At 41.0% G+C, this 23,282-nt stretch overlaps 1 protein-coding gene across 4 annotated transcripts in view; it reads right to left on the bottom strand.

Moving 5' to 3' along the window:
* The window catches only part of LOC126282715 (sorting nexin-29), a 162,892-nt gene that overhangs the window by 31,109 nt on the left and 108,501 nt on the right, over nt 1-23,282 (bottom strand). For all 4 annotated transcript variants that reach the window (XM_049982216.1, XM_049982218.1, XM_049982219.1 and 1 more), the window contains exon 11: nt 14,444-14,621. In XM_049982216.1, the coding sequence (XP_049838173.1) occupies nt 14,444-14,621 (178 nt within the window). The remainder of the gene's footprint in view (nt 1-14,443; nt 14,622-23,282) is intronic.

The following is a 23,282-nucleotide window of genomic DNA, read 5'->3' as shown; positions in this document are numbered from 1 at the left end:
ATTCTGCAGAAATGTTGGAACACTTGAGGCAATACTGACCCTACGACTCATCTTCGAAAATAGATTAAGAAAGGCAAACCTACATTTCTAACATTTGTGAACTTAGAGAAAGCTTTTGACAATGTTGACTGGAATACTCTCTTTCAAATTCTAAAGGTGGCAGGGGTAAAATACTGGGAGTGAAAGGCTATTTACAATTTGTACAAGAACCAGATGGCAGTTATTAGAGTCGAGGGACGCAAAAGGGAAGCAGTGGTTGGGAAGGGAGTGAGACAGGCTTGTAGCCTCTCCCCGATGTTATTCAATCTGTATATTGAGCAAGCAGTAAAGGAAACAAAAGAAAAATTCAGAGTAGGTATTAAAGTCCATGGAGAAGAAATAAAAACGTTGAGGTTCGGCGATGACATTGTAATTCTGTCAGAGACAGCAAAGGACTTTTAAGAGCCGGTGAACGGAATGGACAGTGTCTTGAAAGAAGGCTATAAGAATAACAACAAAAGCAAATCGAGGATAACTGAATGTAGTCAAATTAAGTCGGGTGATGCTGAGGAAATTAAATTAGGAAATGAGACACCTAAAGTAGTAAAGGAGTTTTGCTATTTGGAGAGCAAAATAACTGATGATGGTCGAAGTAGAGAGGATATAAAATGTAAGACTGGCAATGGCAAGGAAAGCGTTTCCGAAGAAGAGGAATTTGTTAACATTGAGTACAGATTACAGTATCAGGAAGTCATTTCTGAAAGTATTTGTATGGAGTGTAGCCATCTATGGAAGTGAAACATGGCCAATAAACAGCTTGAAAACGAAGAGAATCGAAGCTTTCGAAATGTGGTGCTACAGAAGAATACTGAAGATAAGGTGGATAGATCACTTAACTAATGACGAGGTATTGAATAGAACTGGGGAACAGAGGAGTTTGTGGCACAACTTGACAAGAAGTGAATGACTCTTGCCGTCTGGGTTCAGAGGTCATCCTCAGTTCGTACAGGCGGTTGGCGGAGTTGGTGAAGGTGGAAAGCCTCGCTCGCGGGGTGGAATCAGAGCTAACTATTTGTAGTATCGTTCCGAGAACCGATCGTGGTCCTCTGGTTTGGAGCCGAGTGGAAGGCTTAAACCAGAGGCTCAGACGATTCTGCGGAGAGCTGGGGTGCAAATTTCTCGACCTCCGCTATCGGGTGGAGAAATGTAGGGTCCCCCTGAATAGGTCAGGCGTGCACTACACGCCGGAAGCGGCTACGAGGGTAGCGGAGTACGTGTGGAGTGCACATGGGGTTTTTTTAGGTTAGAGTATTCCCTCCCTAGGCCCGACAAGACGCCTCCTGAGACGCGGCAAGGCAGGAGTAGGCAAAATGCAACAAGGAATAACAATATTAATGTGCTAATAGTAAACTGCAGAAGTGTCTATAGAAAGGTCCCAGAACTGCTGTCATTAATAAACGGTCACAACGCCCATATAGTACTAGGAACAGAAAGTTGGCTGAAACCAGACGTAAACAGTAATGAAATCCTAAACTCTGATTGGAATGTATACCGCAGAGATAGGCTGGACAGTGAAGGGGGAGGCGTGTTTATAGCGATAAGAAGTGCAATAGTATCGAAGGAAATTGACGGAGATTCGAATTGTGAAATGATTTGGGTGAAGGTCAGGTTAAAGCAGGCTCGGACATGGTAATTGGATGTCTCTATAGGCCCCCGGGCTCAGCAGCTGTTGTGGCTCAGCACCTGAAGAATAATTTGGAAAATATTTCGAGTAGATTTCCCCACCATGTTATAGTTCTGGGTGGAGATTTTAATTTGCCGGATATAGACTGGGAGACTCAAACGTTCATAACGGGTGGCAGGGACAAAGAATCCAGTGAAATATTTTTAAGTGCTTTATCTGAAAACTACCTTGAGCAGTTAAACAGAAAACCGACTCGTGGCGATAATATATTAGACCTTCTGGTGACAAACAGACCCGAACTATTTGAATCAGTTAATGCAGAACAGGGAATCAGCGATCATAAAGCGGTTACTGCGTCGATGATTTCAGCCTTAAATAGAAATATTAAAAAAGGTAGGAAGATTTTTCTGTTTAGCAAAAGTGACAAAAAGCAGATTACAGAGTACCTGACGGCTCAACACAAAAGTTTTGTCTCAAGTGCAGATAGTGTTGAGGATCAGTGGACAAAGTTCAAAACCATGGTACAATATGCGTTAGATGAGTATGTGCCAAGCAAGATCGTAAGAGATGGAAAAGAGCCACCGTGGTACAACAACCGAGTTAGAAAACTGCTGCGGAAGCAAAGGGAACTTCACAGGAAACATAAACATAGCCAAAGCCTTGCAGACAAACAAAAATTACGCGAAGCGAAATGTAGTGTGAGGAGGGCTATGCGAGAGGCTTTCAATGAATTCGAAAGTAACGTTCTATGTACTGACTTGGCAGAAAATCCTAAGAAATTTTGGTCCTATGTCAAAGCGGTAGGTGGATCAAAACAAAATGTCCAGACACTCTGTGACCAAAATGGTACTGAAACAGAGGATGACAGACTAAAGGCCGAATTACTAAATGTCTTCTTCCAAAGCTGTTTCACAGAGGAAGACTGCACTGTGCTTCCTTCTCTAGATTGTCGCACAGTTGACAAAATGGTAGATATCGAAGTAGACGACAGAGGGATAGAGAAACAATTAAAATCGCTCAAAAGAGGAAAGGCCGCTGGTCCTGATGGGATACCAGTTCGATTTTACACAGAGTACGCGAAGGAACTTGCCCCCCTTCTTGCAGCGGTGTACCGTAGGTCTCTAGAAGAGCGAAGCGTTCCAAAGGATTGGAAAAGGGCACAGGTCATCCCCGTTCTCAAGAAGGGACGTCGAACAGATGTGCAGAACTATAGACCTATATCTCTAACGTCGATCAGTTGTAGAATTTTGGAACACGTATTATGTTCGAGTATAATGTCTTTTCTGGAGACTAGAAATCTACTCTGTAGGAATCAGCATGGGTTTCGAAAAAGACGATCGTGTGAAACCCAGCTCGCGCTATTCGTCCACGAGACTCAGAGGGCCTTAGACACGGGTTCACAGGTAGATGCCGTGTTTCTTGACTTCCGCAAGGCGTTTGACACAGTTCCCCATAGTCGTTTAATGAACAAAGTAAGAGCATACGGACTATCAGATCAATTGTGTGATTGGATTGAGGAGTTCCTAGATATCAGAACGCAGCACGTCATTCTCAATGGAGAGAAGTCTTCCGAAGTAAGAGTGATTTCAGGTGTGCCGCAGGGGAGTGTCATAGGACCGTTGCTATTCACAATATACATAAATGACCTGGTGGATGACATCGGAAGTTCACTGAGGCTTTTTGCAGATGATGCTGTGGTGTATCGAGAGGTTGCAACAATGGAAAATTGTACTGAAATGCAGGAGGATCTGCAGCGAATTGACGCATGGTGCACGGAATGGCAATTGAATCTCAATGTAGCGAAGTGTAATGTGATGCGAATACATAGAAAGATAGGTCCCTTATCATTTAGCTACAAAATAGCAGGTCAGCAACTGGAAGCAGTTAATTCCATAAATTATCTGGGAGTACGCATTAGGAGTGATTTAAAATGGAATGATCATATAAAGTTGATCGTCGGTAAAGCAGATGCCAGACTGAGATTCATTGGAAGAATCCTAAGGAAATGCAATCCGACAACAAAGGAAGTAGGTTACAGTACGCTTGTTCGCCCAATGCTTGAATACTGCTCAGCAGTGTGGGATCCGCACCAGGTAGGGTTGATACAAGAGATAGAGAAGATCCAACGGAGAGCAGCGCGCTTCGTTACAGGATCATTTAGTAATTGCGAAAGCGTTACGGAGATGATAGATAAACTCCAGTGGAAGACTCTGCAGGAGAGACGCTCAGTAGCTCGGTACGGGCTTTTGTTGAAGTTTCGAGAACATACCTTCACCGAAGAGTCAAGCAGTATATTGCTCCCTCCTACGTATATCTCGCGAAGAGACCATGAGGATAAAATCAGAGAGATTAGAGCCCACACAGAAGCATACCGACAGTCCTTCTTTCCACGTACAATACGAGACTGGAATAGAAGGGAGAACCGATAGAGGTACTCAGGGTACCCTCCGCCACACACCGTCAGGTGGCTTGCGGAGTACGGATGTAGATGTAGATGTAGATGTAGAAGAAGAAGTGATCAATTGGTAGGACATGGTCCGAGGCATCAAGGGATCACAAATTTAGCATTGGAGGGCAGTGTGGAGGGTAAAAATTGTAGAGGGAGACCAAGAGATGAATATACTACGCAGATTCAGAAGGATGTAGGTTGCAGTAAGTACTGGGAGACGAAGAAGCTTGCACAGGATAGAGTAGCATGGAGAGCTGCATCAAACCAGTCTCAGGACTGAAGACAACAACAACAACGTTTTAATCATTGCTTCCTGATTTACATGTTACAACATGTCCTGAACACATGAAGAACATATTGAAATCCTCTTGATATCAGGAGAAAGAAGCACACGGGTCATTGCCGAGGATTTCAGTCGTCGCCCAAACAAACAGCCAATTACTCACAGTGCAGTTGCCAAGCATTTGGTCAAATTCCGAGCAACAGGTTCTGTTGCAGATAAACCTAAGGCTGGAAGACCAAAATCCGCCACCGATGAAGCAACAACAGTGAGCACGTTGGCATCATTTATCAAGAGTCCGCAATGGAGTACTCGTTGCCTGTCACAAGAATGTGGGGTTAGTCATACCTCCATAATCCGAATTTTATCACAGAGCGAATGTCACCCGTACAAAATTCAGCTGCTCCAACACCTGAACGAGCATGACCCAGACCATCGGGAACAGTTCACAGAATGGGTGATGCAGCAGCTGCAGGAAAACCCACGTTTTCCCTATCAGGTGCTGTTCAGTGATGAAGCCAATTTCTTTATCAATGGTGAAGTGAACAAGCAGAATCACAAGATACTGGTCCGACACAAATTCGCATTGGACTCATGCTTCAAAAATGATCAACTCACAAAAAGTGATGGTCTGATGTGGTGTGTGGGGTACCAAAGTCGTTGGACCTTTTTTTTTAATGATGGTACGTTAACAGCCAACGGTTATCTGAGGTTATTGGATGAAACTGTGTTTCCCTCATTGTTAACAGAGGACGGGACATTTCCGGAATTCTTCCAGCATGATGGAGCCCCACCACATTATGGGCACAATGTACGAGCATACCTGGATGTGCAGTTCCCTCAAAAGTGGACTGGTCGTAGGGGTGCTGTGGAGTGGCCACCAAGTTCACCAGATTTGACTCCTTTGGATTTTTATCCTTGGGGGTCATGTGAAAGCACTGGTTTATTCTAGGAAAATATGGGATTTGCACCAGCGCATTGTTGATGCGTCTGGTCAAATTCAGCCAGCTATGTTGGTCGAAGTTCATCAGGACTGGGTTCAGAGGATAGCATTAGCAATCCAACATAATGGACAACATATCGAGCCATTCCTATGACTGTTGATGGTCTCTCGGGACTGTGTAACATCAGCCTAATGTCTCTTCGACACATAACACACATGCTGCCGAGTGTCCCACCGCTGCCACATGTAACTGGCTATAACCCAAAAGTGAATAAAGTTATGTTTAAAATAACAATGGCATTGTTTTCTGGTGAAATTATCTATCTGTTTGATATGTCACATGACCACATTCCCATTTGAAATTTTGGAGTTGAATCGAAGATGGCAGCTTTCAAGATGGCCGCCATGTTGGTGGAATAGCCTATAAAGTTTCCCCCTTCCCCTTCCTCGTGGGTAGGGACTCTGTTTCCTTGTATGTTACTCCATTTGAATTTTATGAGGGTGTTTCCGGACTTTTGGACCAGCCTGTATAATAAGCATATCTGGCATGGAGAAACAACTGAAAGACTTGAAACAAATAAATCACCAGGTTCGGCTGGAATCACAGTTCCATTTTACAAAGAGTACTCAGTGGCACTGACCCCTTACCTTGCATTTATCGTGAATCTCTTGACTGGCACAAATTCCCAAGCGACTGGAAAAATGGGCAGGTGACTCTAGCATATAAGAAGGGTAAAAGAACGACCCACAAAATTACAGACCAATATTTCTAACTTCTGTTTGCTGCAAAATTCGTGAACATATTTTCAGACTGAATATAATAAAATACCCTGAGACTGAGAAGCTTATGTCAACAAATCAGCATAGATTTAGACTGAGAAGCCTATGTCAACAAATCAGCATAGATTTAGACTGAGAAGCTTATGTCAACAAATCAGCATAGATTTAGAAACCATGACTTGTGCAAAACTTTGTTCACCCTTTTCTCACAGGATATACTGCAAACAATAGATGGTGGGCAACAGTCGATTCCATATTTTTAGTTTTTCGGAAAGAATTTGACACAATACCCAATGCAGGTTGTTAACAACAGTACGAGTATATGGAATACGTCACAGATATGCGAGTGGCTCAAAGATTTCTTAAGACAGGGTGGGCAGCAATCTTCGGTTGTTTGTTGACAATGCTGTGGGTATACTAAGGTGTCTAAGTTGACTGATTATAGGAAGATACAAGAATGATTTAGACAAAATTTCCAGTAGGTTCGATGAATGACAGATAGCCCTAAATGTGGAAAAATTACAGTTAAAGTGGATGAGTAGGAAGACCAAACATGTAATGTTCAGATGCAGTATTACTAGTATCTTGCTTGAAACAGTCAAGTCATTTAAATATCTAGGCATAACATTGTAAGGAGATATGAGGTGGAACGAATGTGTTAGAACTGTGATAGGGAAGAGAAACGGTCATCTTCCGTTTACTGGGAGAATTTTAGGAAAGAATGGTTCACATGTAAAGGACACTGCATAAAGGGCAATGATGCAACCTATTCTTGAGTACTGCTCGAGTGTTTGGGACTCACACCTGGTCGTATTGAAGGAATTTGTTACTAGGAGGTACGAACAACACGTAAGTGTTATAAAGCTGCTTTGAGAACTCTAATGTGAATCCCTGGAGGCATTGAGAAAATTCAGAGAACCGAGCACTGAAGCCGACTTGTGAACAATTCTTTTGCTGCCAACATAACCTGCACATAAGGACCACGAAGATAAAATACACGACATTAGGGCTCATATGGAGGTATATAGACAGTCATTTTTCCATTGCTCTATTTGAGAGTCAAACAGGAAAGGAAATGACTAGTAGTGGTACAGGATACCCTTTATACCTACATCTACATGGTTACTCTGCAATTCACACTTAAGTGCCTGGCAGAGGGTTCATCAAACCATATTCGTTCTACTTCTCTACCATTCCACTCTCGAATGGCACATGGGAAAAGGAACACCTAAATCTTTCCATTCAAGCTCTGCATCCTCTTATTTTATTATGGTGATCATTTCTCCCTGCATAGGTGGGTGTCAACAAAATATTTACGCATTCAGAAGTTGAAGTTGTTGACTGCCACCCCAACTTGCATATCATATCAGTGAAACTCTCACCCCTATTACAAGATAACACAAAATGAGCTACCCTCCTTTGCACTTTATCGATGTCTTCCGTCAATCCTATCTGGTAAGGATCCCGTACTGTGCAGCAATATCCCAGCAGAGGATAGACAAGTTTAATGTAAGCTGTCTCTTTAGTGGGTCTGTCGCATCTTATAAATGTTCTGCCAACAAAGCGCAGTCTGTTTCGCCTTCCCAACAATATTATCTATGTGGTCTTTCCAATTTAAGTTGCTCGTAGTCTTAATTCCAAGGTATTTAGTCGAATTGACAGACCTTAGATTTGTGTGATTTATTGTATACCCAAAATTTATCAGATTTCTTTTAGTACCCATGTGGATGACCTTGCACTTTTCTTTGTTTAGTGCTAATTGCCACTTTTCTCACCATACAGTAATTCTCTATAGATCATTTTGTAAATGGAATTGATGATCCGATGATTTTACTAGACAGTAAATCTGCTAACAATCTAAGGGTGCTGCTCAGATTATCACCTAGATCATTTATATAAATCAGGAACAGCAGAGGGTCTATGACACTACCTTGCAGAATACCAGATATCACTTCAGTTCTACTCGATGATTTACCATCTATCACTACGAACTGTGACCTCTCTGAGAGGAAAACATTAATCCAGTCACACAACTGAGATGATACTCCATATGCACACAATTTGATTAACAGATGCTCATGAGGAACGGTATAAAAAGCCACAGCACTCATTTCTTCATGGGAATCAAGAGCTAGCTGTGTTGCACAAGAACGATATTTTCTGAATCTGTGTTGGTTATGTATCAAGAAGTCATTTTTTTCAAGGTGATTCATAATGTTCGAGTACAGTATACGCTCCAAAATCCTACTGCAAATTGAGGTCTGTGATAAGGGTCTGTAATTCAATGGATTACTCCTATTTCCCTTCTTGAATACTGGTGTGACCTGTGCTACTTTCCAGTCTTTAGGAACAGACCTTTCGTCAAGTGAGCGGTTGCATATGAGTGCTAAGAAAGGAGCTATAGTGTCTGCATACTCAGAGGAACCTGACTGGTATACCATCTAGGCCAGAAGACTTGCCTTTCTTAAGAGATTTGAGTTGCTTCACAACACCTAAGATATCTACTTTTATGTCACTCATGCTAACAGCTGTTCTGATTTCGAATTCAGGAATATTTACTTCATCTTCTTAAGTGAAGGAATTACAGGAAACTGTATTTAGTAACTCCGCTTTAGTGGCACCATCATCAGTGTTCTGACATGTTTTGTGTACCATGGTGGATCAATCCTGTCTCTCATTAACTTATGCGGTATGAATCTATTGCTGTCCATACTGTATCTTTAAATTTCAGCCATATCTGGTCTACACTTAGATAATTAGCTTGGAAGGAATGGGGACTCACTCTTAGCATGGCATCAGGTGAATTTTTATCTGCTGTTTTAAATAGATATATTCTGCATTTATTTTTAGTGGTTTTGATTGATATGGTTTTGAATCTCGCTACAATGACCTTGTGTTCACTACTACTTGTATCCGTCATGATGCTCTCTATTAGATCAGGATTATTTGTGGCTAAGAGGTCAAGTGTGTTTTCACAACCATTTACAATTTGTGTGGGCTCATTAACTCTCAGAGAAAGCATTTAGTGGAATTTCGGAAGATGTTTTCTGTCTGCCACCAGCTTTGGACATGTATTTTCGCCAACAAATCGAGGGCAGACTGAAGTCTCCACCAATTATATCTGTTTGAGTGAGGTACTTATTTGTAATGAGATTCAAGTTTTCTTTGAAGCATTCAGCTATTATATCATCTGAGCCGGGGGTCAGTAGCAGGAGCATCCAATTATTATTTTGGTACGGCTGTTGTGTATAACCTCTACCCATAGTAATTTGCAGGAACTATCTATTTCAGTTTCACTACAAGATAAACTACTACTAATAGACACAAACACACCACCACCTACTTTATTTAATCTATCATTTCTAAACACGGTTTGTGCCCTGAGTAAAAATTTCGGCAGAATTTATCTCTGGCTTTAGCCAGCTTTCTGTTCCTATAACAATTTCAGCTTCAGTGATTTCTATCAGTGCTTGAAGCTCTGGTACTTTTCCAACACAGCTAAAACAATTTACAACTACAATACCGGCTATTGCTTGGTCGACTCTCGTCATTTCTTTGCCTTGTCTAACCTAAAAAACTGCCCAGTCCATGCCACACAGCCCCTGCTACCCGTGTAGCTGCCTCCTGTGTGTAGTGGACACCTGACCTATGTAGTGGAACCCAAAGCCCCACCACCCTATGGCGCAAGTCGAGTACGATGCTGCAGATGGTAAACTCTGCCTTCATCTCCATATGGTGGCTAGCGGAATATCTATGTAGATGCAGACATTTTTCATTTAATCTTTTATTATATATTTGTTTGCTTTAACAGAAATTTTTCTGTATTTGATGTATGTATTAAAATTGTGTTTTAGATACACATGTCTAAATACCACGAAAGAAGACACTGCTTGTAAGATCTAGAAGTACCACCTCACAGGGGTAAGCATGTCATTTTCCTTACGGAACTGTTTGCTTTGCGTAAAGTTCCATGCTGTGTGGTTTGCCTAAATTGCTAAATTGCTGTCAGATCTCATTCCGATCATTTATCAGGCTTTCCTGCATCAAATTTTATTCTGATAAATGCTTTGAGAGACAGTACCTTTGCAACTACTATGGTTTTTGATAGTATGAAAATTTAGTCAAGGGGAAATTTTGAAATTTTGTCTACATTCCATCCTGGAGATAGCAGTGTTTGAATTTGAAATTTTGTGGTGGATTAAGATCCCTTATGCTGATTGTTTCTCAAGATGGTGGCCAATAATAGTTGTCCAACTTGTTTGTTTTGCCTATGTTTCCCTTAAGTTGTGTTTGTTAACAACCCTACATAGTACTCTTAGCCACGTGGCAGGGTTTTCAGCAGTTTGCGGCCACATTATCAGCTGCCTTTGAGGTATGTCCATGATCTGCTTATCCTTAGTTCACATTCCTTGCTAAAAGATTTTAAGTTAAGTAGTGACTATAAAACATTCCAGAGGTAAAATAGTCCCCCATTCGGACCTCCACGCGGGGACTACTCAAGAGGACGTCGTTATCAGGAGAAAGAAAAGTGGTGTTCTACGGATTGGAGCATGGAACGTCCGATCCCTTAATCGGGCAGGTAGGATAGAAAATTTATAAAGGGAAATTGATAGGTTTAAGTTAGATATAGTGGGAATTAGTGAAGTTCGGTGGCAGGAGGAACAAGACTTTTGGTCAAGTGAATACAGGGTTATAAATACAAAATCAAATAGGGGTAATGCAGAAGAAGGTTTAATTATGAATTAAAAACTAGGAGTGCGGGTAAGCTACTACAAACAGCATAGTGAACGCATTATTGTGGCCAAGATAGACACTAAGCCCATGCCTACTACAGTAGTACAAATTTATATGCCAACTAGCTCTGCAGGTGATGATGATGATGATGATGATGATGATGATGATGATGATGATGATGAGTGATTAAATGTATGATGAGCTAAAACAAATTGTTCAGATAGTGAAGGGAGACGAAAATTTAATAGTCATGAGTGACTGGAATTCGATAGTAGGAAAAGGAAGAGAAGGAAACGTAGTAGGTGAATATGGATTGGGGGTAAGAAATGAAAGAGGAAGCCGCCTGGTAGAATTTTGCACAGAGCATAACTTAATCATAGCTAACACTTGGTTCAATAATCATAAAAGAAGGTAGTATACATGGAAGAATCCTGGAGATACTAAAAGGTATCAGATAGATTATATAATGATAAGCCAGAGATTTAGGAACCCAGTTTTAAATTGTATGACATTTCCAGGGGCAGATGTGGACTCTGACCACAATCTATTGGTTATGAACTGTAGATTAAAATTGAAGAAACTGCAAAAAGGTGGGAATTTAGGGAGATGGGACCTGGATAAACTGAAAGAAACAGAGGTTGTACAGAGTTTCAGGGAGAGCATAAGGGAACAATTGACAGGAATGGGGGAAAGAAACACAGTGGAAGAAGAATGGGTAGCTTTGAGGGATGAAGTAGTGAAGGCAGCGGAGGATCAAGTAGGTAAAAAGAAGAGGGCTAGTAGAAATCCTTGGGTAACAGAAGAAATATTGAATTTAATTGATGAAAGGAGACAATATAAAAATGCACTAAATGAAGCAGGCAAAAAGGAATACAAACGTCTCAAGAATGAGATTGACAGGAAGTGCAAAATGGCTAAGCAGGGATGGCTGGAGGACAAATGTAAGGACGTAGAGGCTTTTCTCACTAGGGGTAAGTTAGATACTGCCTACAGCAAAATTAAAGAGACCTTAAGGGGTATATAGAGGGTCTATACAAGGGCGATGTTCTTGAGGACAATATTATGGAAATGGAAGATGATGAAGATGAAATGGGAGATATGATACTGTGTGTTGAGTTTGACAGAGCACTGAAAGATCGAAGTCGAAACAAGGACCTGGGAGTAGACAACATTCCATTGGAACTACTCATGGCCTTGGGAGAGCCAGTCCTGACAAAACTCTACCATCTGGTGAGAAATGTTTGAGATAGGCGAAATACCCTCAGACCTCAAGAAGAATATAATAATTCCAATCCCAAAGAAAGTAGGTGTTGACAGATGTGAAAATTATGGAATTATCAGTTTAATAAATCGCACCTGCAAAATACTAATGCAAATTCTTTACAGACGAATGGAAAAACTGGTGGAAGCTGACCTCGGGGAACATCAGTTTGGATTCCGTAGAAATATTGGAACACGTGAGGCAATACTGACCCTACAACTTATAGAGAGATAAAGAAAAGGCAAACCTACGTTTCTAGCATTTGTAAACTTAGAGAAAGCTTTTGACAATGTTGACTGGAATACTCTCTTTCAAATTCTAAAGGTGGCAGGGTAAAATACTGGGAATGAAAGGCTATTTACAATTTGTACAGAAACCGGATGGCAGTTACAAGAGTCGAGGGACATGAAAGGGAAGCAGTGGTTGGGAAGGCAGTGAGACAGGGTTGTAGCCTGTCCCCGATGTTAGACAATCTGTATATTCAGCAAGCAGTAAAGGAAACAAAAGAAAAATTCGGATTAGGAATTACAATCCATGTCATCGGACATTGTAATTCTGTCAGAGACAGCAAAGGACTTTGAAGAGCAGGTGAACGGAATGGACAGTGTCTTGAAAGGAGCATGTAAGATGAACATCAACAAAAGCAAAATGAGGATAATGGAATGTAGTCGAATTAAGTCGGGAGAGGCTGAGGGAATTAGATTAGGAAATGACACACTTAAAGTAGTAAAGGAGTTTTGCTATTTGGGGAGCAAAATAACTGACGATGGTCGAAGTAGAGAGGATATAAAATGTAGACTGGCAATGGCAAGGAAAGCATTTCTGAAGAAGAGATATTTGTTAACATCGAGTATAGATTTAAGTGTCAGGAAGTCATTTCTGAAAGTATTTGTATGGAGTGTAGCCATGTATGGAAGTGAAACGTGGACGATAAATAGTTTGGACAAGAAGGAAACAGAAGCTTTTGAAATGTAGTGCTACAGAAGAACGTTGAATATTAGATGTGTAGATCACATAACTCATGAGAAGGTATTGAATAGAATTAGGGAGAAGAGGAGTTTGTGGCACAACTTGACAAGAGGAAGGAATCGGTTGGGAGGACATGTTCTGAGGCATCAAGGGATCACCAATTTAGTATTGGAGGGCTGCGTGGAGGGTAAAAATCTTAGAGGGAGACCAAGAGATGAATACACTAAGCAGATTCAGAAGGATGCAGTATGTACTGGGAGATGAAGCAGCTTGCACAGGAAAGAGTAGCATAGAGAGCTGCATCAAACCAATCTAAGGACTGAATGTACAAAACAAGCATATTCCGAAGGAAATTTAGAACCGTTGTGGTCTTGTGTGACTTACGGGTAGCTAAGTTTTTCTTAAATAAAGCACTGCCTCCATCACCATTACCAAGTTGTGCTAATGTTTCCAAATCATTTAATCATAATTAATATTTGAGCCCAACTTAAGATCAATTTGTCTCTTGGGTGGATAACCTTAATCCATTTGTGTTGTTTTGGTACTTTATAAAATTTTCAGTAGACTGTATGCTGATTTATAGCAGAGTATTTGCACCCCTGTACGTTAAGGGCCCTTTTTTTTCTTAATCAAAAGAAGAAGAAGAAGAAGAAGAAGAAGGAAAAATGTCAGTTTCCCGAAAATCCTTTGAAGGCTTCATCACCGTTTCTTAAATTATCTTATGTTTTGTATTTTGCCGTTACACTTTGAGCACTGTCTGTTTTATAAGGAAAGAGATTTAAAAAAATATTTTTTCAGTTTAATATTTATTCTGGAACTGAGTTTTGTGGCTTGTTAAAGCATATTACTGGTGTAAGCAACTAATTAACTTTACTGTGTCACCCATCATTATTTATGGTTATTTTATCAATTTATTCATGCTGTGGTGTGGTGCTTTAATAAATCTAAGCAATCAAATAACGTATGACACTGCTATTCTGGGGTTGCCCTTCTGTGCTTTTCTTGTTCTATGCCATGTTGTGCTTAGAGATTTCACAGTCAGTGGTTTTCCTCAAGTTTGGAATTCACATAATTCATTACCAGAGAATTCTACTCTTAAATATATGTCTTTAAAGCTGTCAAATTTTAACAAACCGAGTTACACCTGACAAAACATAATATGCAAGACATAAGTGTGACTTTTTTGTGAAAGAGATTACCATCACTGCTGATCTTGATTGGCACCTTTTCTTGTTCACCAAGTTATCGCTGTAACATTTATTTTAACCTACTGCCACTAGATTTGTCACCTTCTAAATTTGCTGCAAATTCTAATTACATTTTATTGCGAGATATACAGTATAACACTTGCAATAATAATGCACCTGTATAAGTTTCTTCTCATACTCCTGAGCTTCGTGATGGTAGTCAGCTGGGTCAACAGGTCGAGACTGCTGCCCTTCAAGACTCGCAAGTGCTTCATATGCTTGCATGCCATCCCGTTTCAGCATTTGCACTGCACCAACGTATTTGCGGAGCTGGTGTTTTAGGAGTTCATTCTCCCTGGGGAAAAAAAAAAAAAATAGGAATTGCTCTCTCTGTACAAAAAATTTGAATACATAACATATTGTGTTGGAACAGAATTTTTATGCTGTGAAATTAAAATGTAAAAAACATTACTGCAATCGCTATTTTGTCGAAAACTTGTCATTTTGCAACTGTGGCTTTATTCAAATTGTAAAGTCAATCCTTTCATAGAAGAAAACAGAACCAAGTCCTATTGAGACTGCTATTTATTTACACAAATAGTGCCACAACCAGTTTCAAACCACGCAAGTTCATCTTCAGACAACTGTTCATGTCAAGATGCACATTTGGTGAAGTTTATATAAGGTTTTAGCTCCTTATTCCCCTTGTGGTGAAAGGTTCATCGCATTCTTCAATAGTAAAGTATTAGTTCACCATGAGGATGTTCTTCCAGGTCAAACAGTGAACCAGACTCTTCACCTTGAAGTCTTGAAACATCTGCGACAAGTAATTCGATGTTGGTGCCCTGATTTGTGACATTTTCAGGACTTGTTCTTACTTAATAATTCAAGACCCCATAGTGCGCTCTATCTGTTACTGAGTATCTGGCTGGACACTGTGCTATTGCCATCCAACACCTGTTATATTCGCCCCACCTCCTGCCTTGCGATTTTTTTCTTGTTTCTATGAGTGAAAAGGAGACAAAGTAAGCTTCAGCAATCATTGCAGATGTCCAACAGGTTGTTACAAATGAGCTTACAAGCATCACAGTTGAAAATCTCCCTGCTTGCTTCCAAGATCTCCAGAAATGTTGGCAACTGTGTATAGATAGCCAAGAGGACTATTTCAAAAGGAGCTAGAATCATTAAGTGGTCTATTTTTTAAAAAAAAAAACCTGTCTTAGAACTTTTCTGACAGAGGGAGTATTTACAGATACCACCTATTTTCTAAAGTGAGCTTTAAGTATTGGTTCACTCTTTGTCATGCAAACATTTTCAAGACACTTCCGGAGAAACAGAATCACATTGAATAATTAATATTCGTAAGGGGGATATCAACAACTCATTGGCAGAGGGCGTGATTCATAACTGCCTTTGGCCTTTGTTCTGCCAACTCAACATTGACATTCATGAAAGGCTCAATCATGCTGTTTCTGTTCCAGCATATCGACAAGTGCAGGCATGAAGATGAAGACCACAAGAGCAACGCAGGTGGTGACAAGACATCAGCCAATAGCCCGCTGACAAAGACTGCACCACAACAGGAGCACCCTCTAGCTGAAGAGAATGTAAGAGCGCTCCTGCCAGCCTAGGCTGGACAGTACCAGACTGGGACTCTCAGACCAGCCCAGTACTAGACCCAGCCTAATGGAGAGCACTAAAATAGCAGTGACCTGTGAGCCATATCATGTGCTTACAAGGACCTTGTGTACAACAAAGGAATTATTATTTGCATGTCACCCACTGGTTGCAACACCATTGTAGATTCAAAGTTAAGCATCATCAATCTTATTTGTAGTAAAAACTATTAATGTGATTTGCTTGAATTGTTGTTCTATAGCATTCCATGAGATGCATACTAAAAGGTATTTGCTTATTGGACTGAATGCTGAAAGGCCCTGTCAGTCACATTATATTTACAATTTTTGAAAACAAAGATTTCATTTAAGGAGACAGTGACTGCCCTATGTCTGCTTGTGAGCTTAAAATACATGTGGATCATACCTGAAAGTACCATGTTCATGCGTTGTCACACTGCACATAAAACAAAAAATTGTGGAGTTATACACATGAAACTAAGTGTATGTTTCTTTCTCTGCTCTGTGTCAGATGCATGCATCCACTATAAGACAATATTTACTTTTGAAAACCATAACATACAATAGGACTAACAGTAATACAGTAGAACCCCTCTAATCCGTCACCTTCGGGACCAGGACCATGGTAGGAAAAAAAAAAAAAAATAAAGAGGGTGGGATTATCCGAACAATCTAATATTTATTGCAAAAAATATAAAGAGACATTTAGTACAAAAAATTAAACGATTTAGAAACTAAGAGACGTCTACAGTAATATACAAAGATTTTTTTTACACAGTGCTAAACAATATATTAACTAAAAAATGTCTACACACACTATAATATATATTGGTAAAAAAAAAAAAAAAAAAAAAAAAAAAAAAAAAAAAAAAAAAAAAAAAAAAGGGTTACAGTATTGTACTGTACGGTACTTAATAACCTATAAATGATATATACTGTAAACTAAAAAATGTTTATAGCACTGTATATAAAAAGGAAATTTTTTACAAAGAAACACTACTGTAAGTATAAACTAAGAAATGATTATACTGTATGCATTGTTTTTACAGTAAAAACGAAAACAAATTACTTGGAAAAAAGTCAGTGATAAATTTTTGTTTAGCAGAAGTTACTCTAGATTTAGCTGCAGTGTCCCTCCATTTTTTTATCGACACAACGTTCATTGGATTCTGCTCGATTTATTGAAGGGTGATGTCAAAAGCGTTTTTTGCATCGTTATGTGAAATCCGGGTGAATCTACAGTAATAAGTACTGTAGATAACACAGAATAAAGCAAACTACAACGTTTTCTAATCCCAACAAAAGGATAAAACTGCACAATAACGTACAGTATAACAATATGCACAGTGATAGACACTGCAACAATGGAACAATGTGCGTCCAGTCAGTGACAAGTCGGCACAGGCTCGCAAGCCTGAGTATGATCGAACTAACCGGAGTGGCGGACCATCCAAGGTCGGATTAGAGGGGTTCTTACTGTATTTCAATTGGTTATTTGTAAAATTTAAAATTTGAGTAAAAGTTGTTAAATCAATAAAACCATATTTAACAACAGAGTAAGGTTTTTACTATGAGAGAGAGAGAGAGAGAGAGAGAGAGAGAGAGAGAGAGAGAGAGAGAGAGAGAGGAGCAATCCTTATAGTGCACACTTTCAACAGCTGTTGTCATTGCACTCCTGGCTTCTAGATGTTTACAACGGAATGGATGACAAGGGTTGCATTCTACTGTAGCTTGCTGGTGCTCTTTTTCCAACTGAGAGGTGTTTTTACATTTTCTTGGCAGATGCTAGCAAGTGCTGGGATATCCTGGACAGTAAGCGGAGCACTCAGTCGCAGGGCAGCCTCAGCATCAGCTGAAGCATATATATAAGATGCAATGACTCCCAAAACTGCACTATAAATATTAAAATATGCATCTGTTGCAAACTCATTCTGCCCATTGAGGAATTTGTCTGGTTTCTTCTGTTTTGTAATGTAAATCTTCAGTGCTTCTAAAACATCTAACCATTTTTTTTTCCAACTCTATGTAAAATTTGTAGTTGCTCATCAATGTGTCACCTTTATCATTTCCCATACCAACTCCATCAACTTGTGTGTAACATTTACTGTTAAACAGAAAATTGTCATTCGGCATAACAAACTTTAATATTTCTATCAGTTCTACAACTGCTGCTTGGCCTGGGTATTTACTAAATAGCAGATTTATTTTTATAATATCTAAGGCTTTGTCAATAGGAACATTTGTATAAGATTTGTCAATATACGATGATGTGAAAGAATCACAATATGGTATCTCAGTATCTTATTTCCTGGACTAAGGCCACACAGATTTTAATATCACAGTATTGTTGATGAACAAATTTCACTTTCAATATTTTGTTGGGCTCCCTATTAATTTTATAAGTAAGGCAGTCTTTGGTATTAACAACTGGCGTGAATAATCTCTCTTTTTGCACAGTGTAATTTCCCTCAGGGCAGATGTACAGGCATTCATAATCTTCACATAACTTATCTGAAAACAGGAAAATCAAATTATCTATCTTCTGCTTTAACTTTTTCTGGAATCTCTTGGTCACGGCGTCCTTTTTTCTTCTATAATGTTATTCTTCTTAATGAATTTTTAATCATTATTGTGAACTAACACAACTATGTTCCCCTTGCCTGCCCTAATAACAAGAACTTAAAGATTATATTTAGTTTTGGAATAACTTTATCCTCAGTGACTTCTTTTTGTGAAAGATTTAGCGGCCTTTCTAGGAACTTTTTGCTTTTGGCCACTACTGTGAACTGTTCACATCTACTCAAATTTACCACCTAACCTGCCATTTTAACCTCAGCTACCATATTTTAACTGTAAATCTGTCTTGCATTTTCCTTATATTATACTGTAAATCTTCAGTAAACATAGGCTTCAGTGGCCGTTGTCACAGTCATTGAAATTCTTAACATTTGGGTGACTATTGCAAGCTGCCTCCCTCAGGTGTATTGCTAACTAACTATTAGTAATACACCCTGAGAAAGGCGTCTTGCGACAGTCGCCGATACGTCGGAATTTTATAGCTGACAATGCGATGTCAAACCCAGAAGAATTTGATTGGCTTGTAAACCTTTGTTTAAAAATGCGTCCTATGCCACTGTAACATTGTTGCAGATAAATTTTCAAAATTTTTAAAATCTTTGTTGACTTCATGCTCTTTACTTTTTGCTGCCTGTTCCTGTCAGAATTTAATTTTTTAAATGTATTTTGATGTCCCCTTTTAACTAAAACTAGTCCCAGATGGATGTGATCCTAAATCATCATCCACACTGTCAGAAAACTGTGCTGGTAAAAAATTATACAACTTTGGGATAGGTGCCCCCTCATTTTTTCCACTTGTGTACAATCCACACGTATTTTAATAGCACTTTACTTAGGTCACAAGCAAAGCTTGAAAAAATATTGTTACTTGCTTAAAGGTTTTAATATATACTTATATTCTTTGTAGAATTTGAAGATGGTCACTGTGGCCAAAACCAGCTATGACTATCACATAAAACATGATTATGCCACAAAATATTTAAAAAAAGCTTTATTATCTGTTTGGTTATCAGTGGAATGGGCTGCTAGCCCTATATCGGGGCCGTAATGTTTTAACAAGTGCCACTGAAGGCAGGGAGGTATATCAGAAACTTCATTCAAAGGTTGCAGATGAAGATGAAAAAAAAAATAGTGATGTGGTTATGTTGTTTGCACGATTAAAGAAGAACTGTCTAGAAACATGAATTCAGTAATGGCGAATAAGAAGTAGAGATGGACCAAAAAAGAGGATGGAGTTTTTCTGGGTGGTGGCAGGTGGTGATGACTGAAGTGAGGGGGGAGCAGTAGAGAGAACGGGCCAGGATGTATGGATGGGTGGAGGAGTGTAGTGCCTAGTAAGAAATCAGATCTAATGTTTATAGGGAAAAATGCACCTTTAAGAGTCGAATAATATGACTACTACTCTCATTTGTGTGTTAGTATTGACTAAAGACGAGGGATAGTAGATATCCTTGGCTAACAGAACAGCTATTGAATTTAATTGATGAAAGGAGAAAATATAAAAATGCAGTAAGTGAAGCAGGCAAAAAGGAATACAAATGTCTCAAAAATGAGATTGACAGGAAGTGCAAAATGGCTAAGCAGGGATGGCTAGAGGACAAATGTAAGAATGTAGAGGCATATATCACTAGGAGTAACATAGATACTGCCTACAGGACAATTAAAGATACCTTTGGAGAAAATAGAACCACTTCCATGAATATCAAGCGCTCAGATGGAGAACTAGTTCTAAGCACAGAGGGGAAAGCAGAAATGTGGAAGGGGTATATAAAGGGTCTATACAAGTGTGATATACTTGAGGGTTAATATTATGGAAATGGAAGAGGATGCAGATGAAGATGAAATGGAAGATATGATACTGCGTGGGGGGGGAGGGGGGGGGGGGGTTGTTAGGGCGCACAACTACAACAGTATAAGCAAATGTCCTTAGACAGGTTTGTCAAGAGGATAAAACGAAGAACACGAGCAGCTGCCCCTGGGTCATCCACTAAAATGGCATCCAGAGTACATGGCAGGCCAAGATCAACACGCAGTGTATTAAAATGCGGACAGGATGTTAAAATGTGGCATAGCATCAGCAATTGCCCACATGGGCAGAACGGTGCTGGCGCAACCGTCAGCAGATGGTGATGGTTGAACCGGCAGTGTCCAATTCTTAACCGGGCCAAAACGACCTCCTCACGCCAAGAAGGGCGTGAAGAGGTCGTCCAAGCCATGGGGAGAGGTTTCACGGTGTGAAGCTTGTTGTCCGTAAGCCCAATCGGCATGCCACAACGATAAAATGGGCTGAGAAATGACTGTGCTAAAATCAGATGAAGGCACACAACAAGAAGCTGTGCGAGGCTGGAGGACTGCAGCCTTGGCCACGGCATCTGCAGTTTTGTTCCGAGGGATACCAACATGGCCAGGGACCCACATTAACGTAACCAGAGAACTGTCATCCGCCAGCTGCTGAAGAGAGCATTGGATCTGGTGCACGAACGGGTGAACCGGATACGGATCACTGAGGCTCTGGATGGCGCTCACGGAATCAGCAGATGCCATAAGCAGAATGCCGGTGGCGGTGAATGTAAAGAACAGCCTGGTAGAAGACAAACAGCTCAGCTGTGAAGACCGAACAATGGCCATGGACCTGGTATTTGAAACTGTGTGCCCCAACAATAAAAGAACACCTGACACCGTCATTGGTCTTAGAGCCATCTGTATAAATGAAGATCATATTAATGAACTTCGAACAAAGTTCAACAAACCGGGATCGGTATATCGAAGCTGGGGTAACCTCCTTTGGGAGCAAGCTGAGGTCAAAGCGAACGCAAACCTGAGCCTTGAGCCAAGGTAGCATTTGGCTCTCTCCCACTCCAAAGGTTGCAGGGAGTGAAAACTCAAGGTGCTGAAGGAGGCAAGGAAAGCGAACTCCAGGAGGTAGCAGCGCAGATACATACAACCCGTACTGACGGGTGAGACACGTTGTCAAAAAAGGAATGATAAGATGGGTGGTTGGGCATTGACAATAGCCGGCAGGCATACCCACAAAGCAGTATATCGCGCTGGTAGGTTAGTGACAATTCACCGGCTTCAGCATGAAGTCTCTCGACGGGACTAGTATAGAACGCTTCGATCGCAAGACGTAACCCCCAATGTTGTATAGAGTTGAGGCGGCGTAAGACGGACGGCCGTGCAGAGGAGTATACAAAGCTCCCATAATCCAGCTTTGAGCGGATGATCCACCGATATAGGTGAAGTAGGAAGATTCGATCCGCACGCAATGGGGTACCGTTGAGAACACGGAGGACAGTTAGAGAACGGGTACAACGGGCAGCCAAATATGACACATGTGGAGACCAGCTAAATTTCCTGTCAAATGTAAGACCTAAAAATTTAGTTGTCTCCACAAATGGGAGAGCAACAGGACTGAGATGTAAGGACGGTGGGAGAAACTCTTTGTAGCGCCAGAAGTTAATACAGACCGTCTTCCCGGCAGAAAAACTGAAGCCATTGGCGACAGTCCAGGAGTAAATAAGGTCAAGATAACGCTGAAGACAGCGCTCCAGGAAACATGTACGGTGCGCGCTGCAATAGATGGTAAAATCGTCCATGAAAAGGGAGGCAATCCATTGTTGGATTGATCGCTATGGCGAAGAGAGCGACGCTCAAAACTGATCCCTGTGGCAACCCATTCTCCTGGCGAAAGGTGCCAGACAGGACAGAACCCACACGTAGCCTGAACTGTCGACCCATTAAAAAGGCACAAAGAGGAACACTATCAAAGGCCAAGAAAAGTGTCCAGGTCGGTACAAGGTCATTGTTGACCTTTTTCATGACCTTTGGCAGCCATCACGCCCTGCTCAGCGAGGAAAGACTTAATCTCGTCGTCAGTCAATCCGTCGAGGGATCTAGTATATACCAAACCACGAGACGAATTCAAAGTGTGGTGAGCCTCCTCCCGAACAGGGAACATGTACAGGAGTGTGGCCCGACGCAGTTTTTGTGCCTGAAAGGCACTCTCAGTTTGTAACAACAAGGTACCGTTACGCATCCTGGTACAAGACTTGACAGATCCGGCTATGGCATCTACGCCCTTTTGGATAACGAAAGGATTGACAGAGGAAAAATCCTTTCCGTCCTCAGATCTAGAAACTTTCGAGGAACTTTGGGGCAGGCAGTAGTACTTTTGTCAGTGGTGGCTGGTCAAGTTTCTGTTTTTGGGCAGAAGTCGAGAGAGAATAAGAAGAGAAAGCCATTGCGGAAGAATCCCCCACGATTGCCAGCGTCTCCGATGGTGCGCTCCTCCCTTGTGGGGACCCTCTCAGAGGGCGCTCCCGCCTTATGTGAATGTTTACACCTCAGGTCACACCTCCCGAGAAACGGATGGAGGGACAAATTGGCATGGTCGGAAGGTGTCAGCTCAGGCAATCACCCCTCCCTGAGCATGGCCTTTACCAGGGGGTACGTGCATGCCTTACGTGTCTAACGAGGGGGGATTACAGAGTACCCCGTCACCGGCTAAGCGTGCAAACACGTGGATCGGTACTCAGGCACGCACAGGGAGGAAAGAAGAAGAGAAAAAAAAAAGTGAGAGAGGGAGAGGAATGACAGACTGTCTCAAACGCCGAGGCAGAGACCAGAGGGTGGAGCAGGAGGACAGGGGGCCGCAAGGGGGGGGGGGGGGGGGGAGGAGGCAAGGAGGAGGAGGAGGAGGAGGAGAAGGAGCAAAGTAAAAAGGAAGGAAGACTGTGAGAGGGAGAAGGACAAAGAAAGGAACCAAACAAAGGAAGGAAGAAACCAGAATAAGCGAAAAACCG

The sequence above is a fragment of the Schistocerca gregaria genome, chromosome 1 (genome assembly GCF_023897955.1).
Source record: "Schistocerca gregaria isolate iqSchGreg1 chromosome 1, iqSchGreg1.2, whole genome shotgun sequence".
Taxonomy (NCBI): Eukaryota; Metazoa; Arthropoda; class Insecta; order Orthoptera; family Acrididae; genus Schistocerca; species Schistocerca gregaria.
Note: the sequence above shows the minus strand (reverse complement) of the source record. Positions and strands in the feature narration are given on the sequence as shown.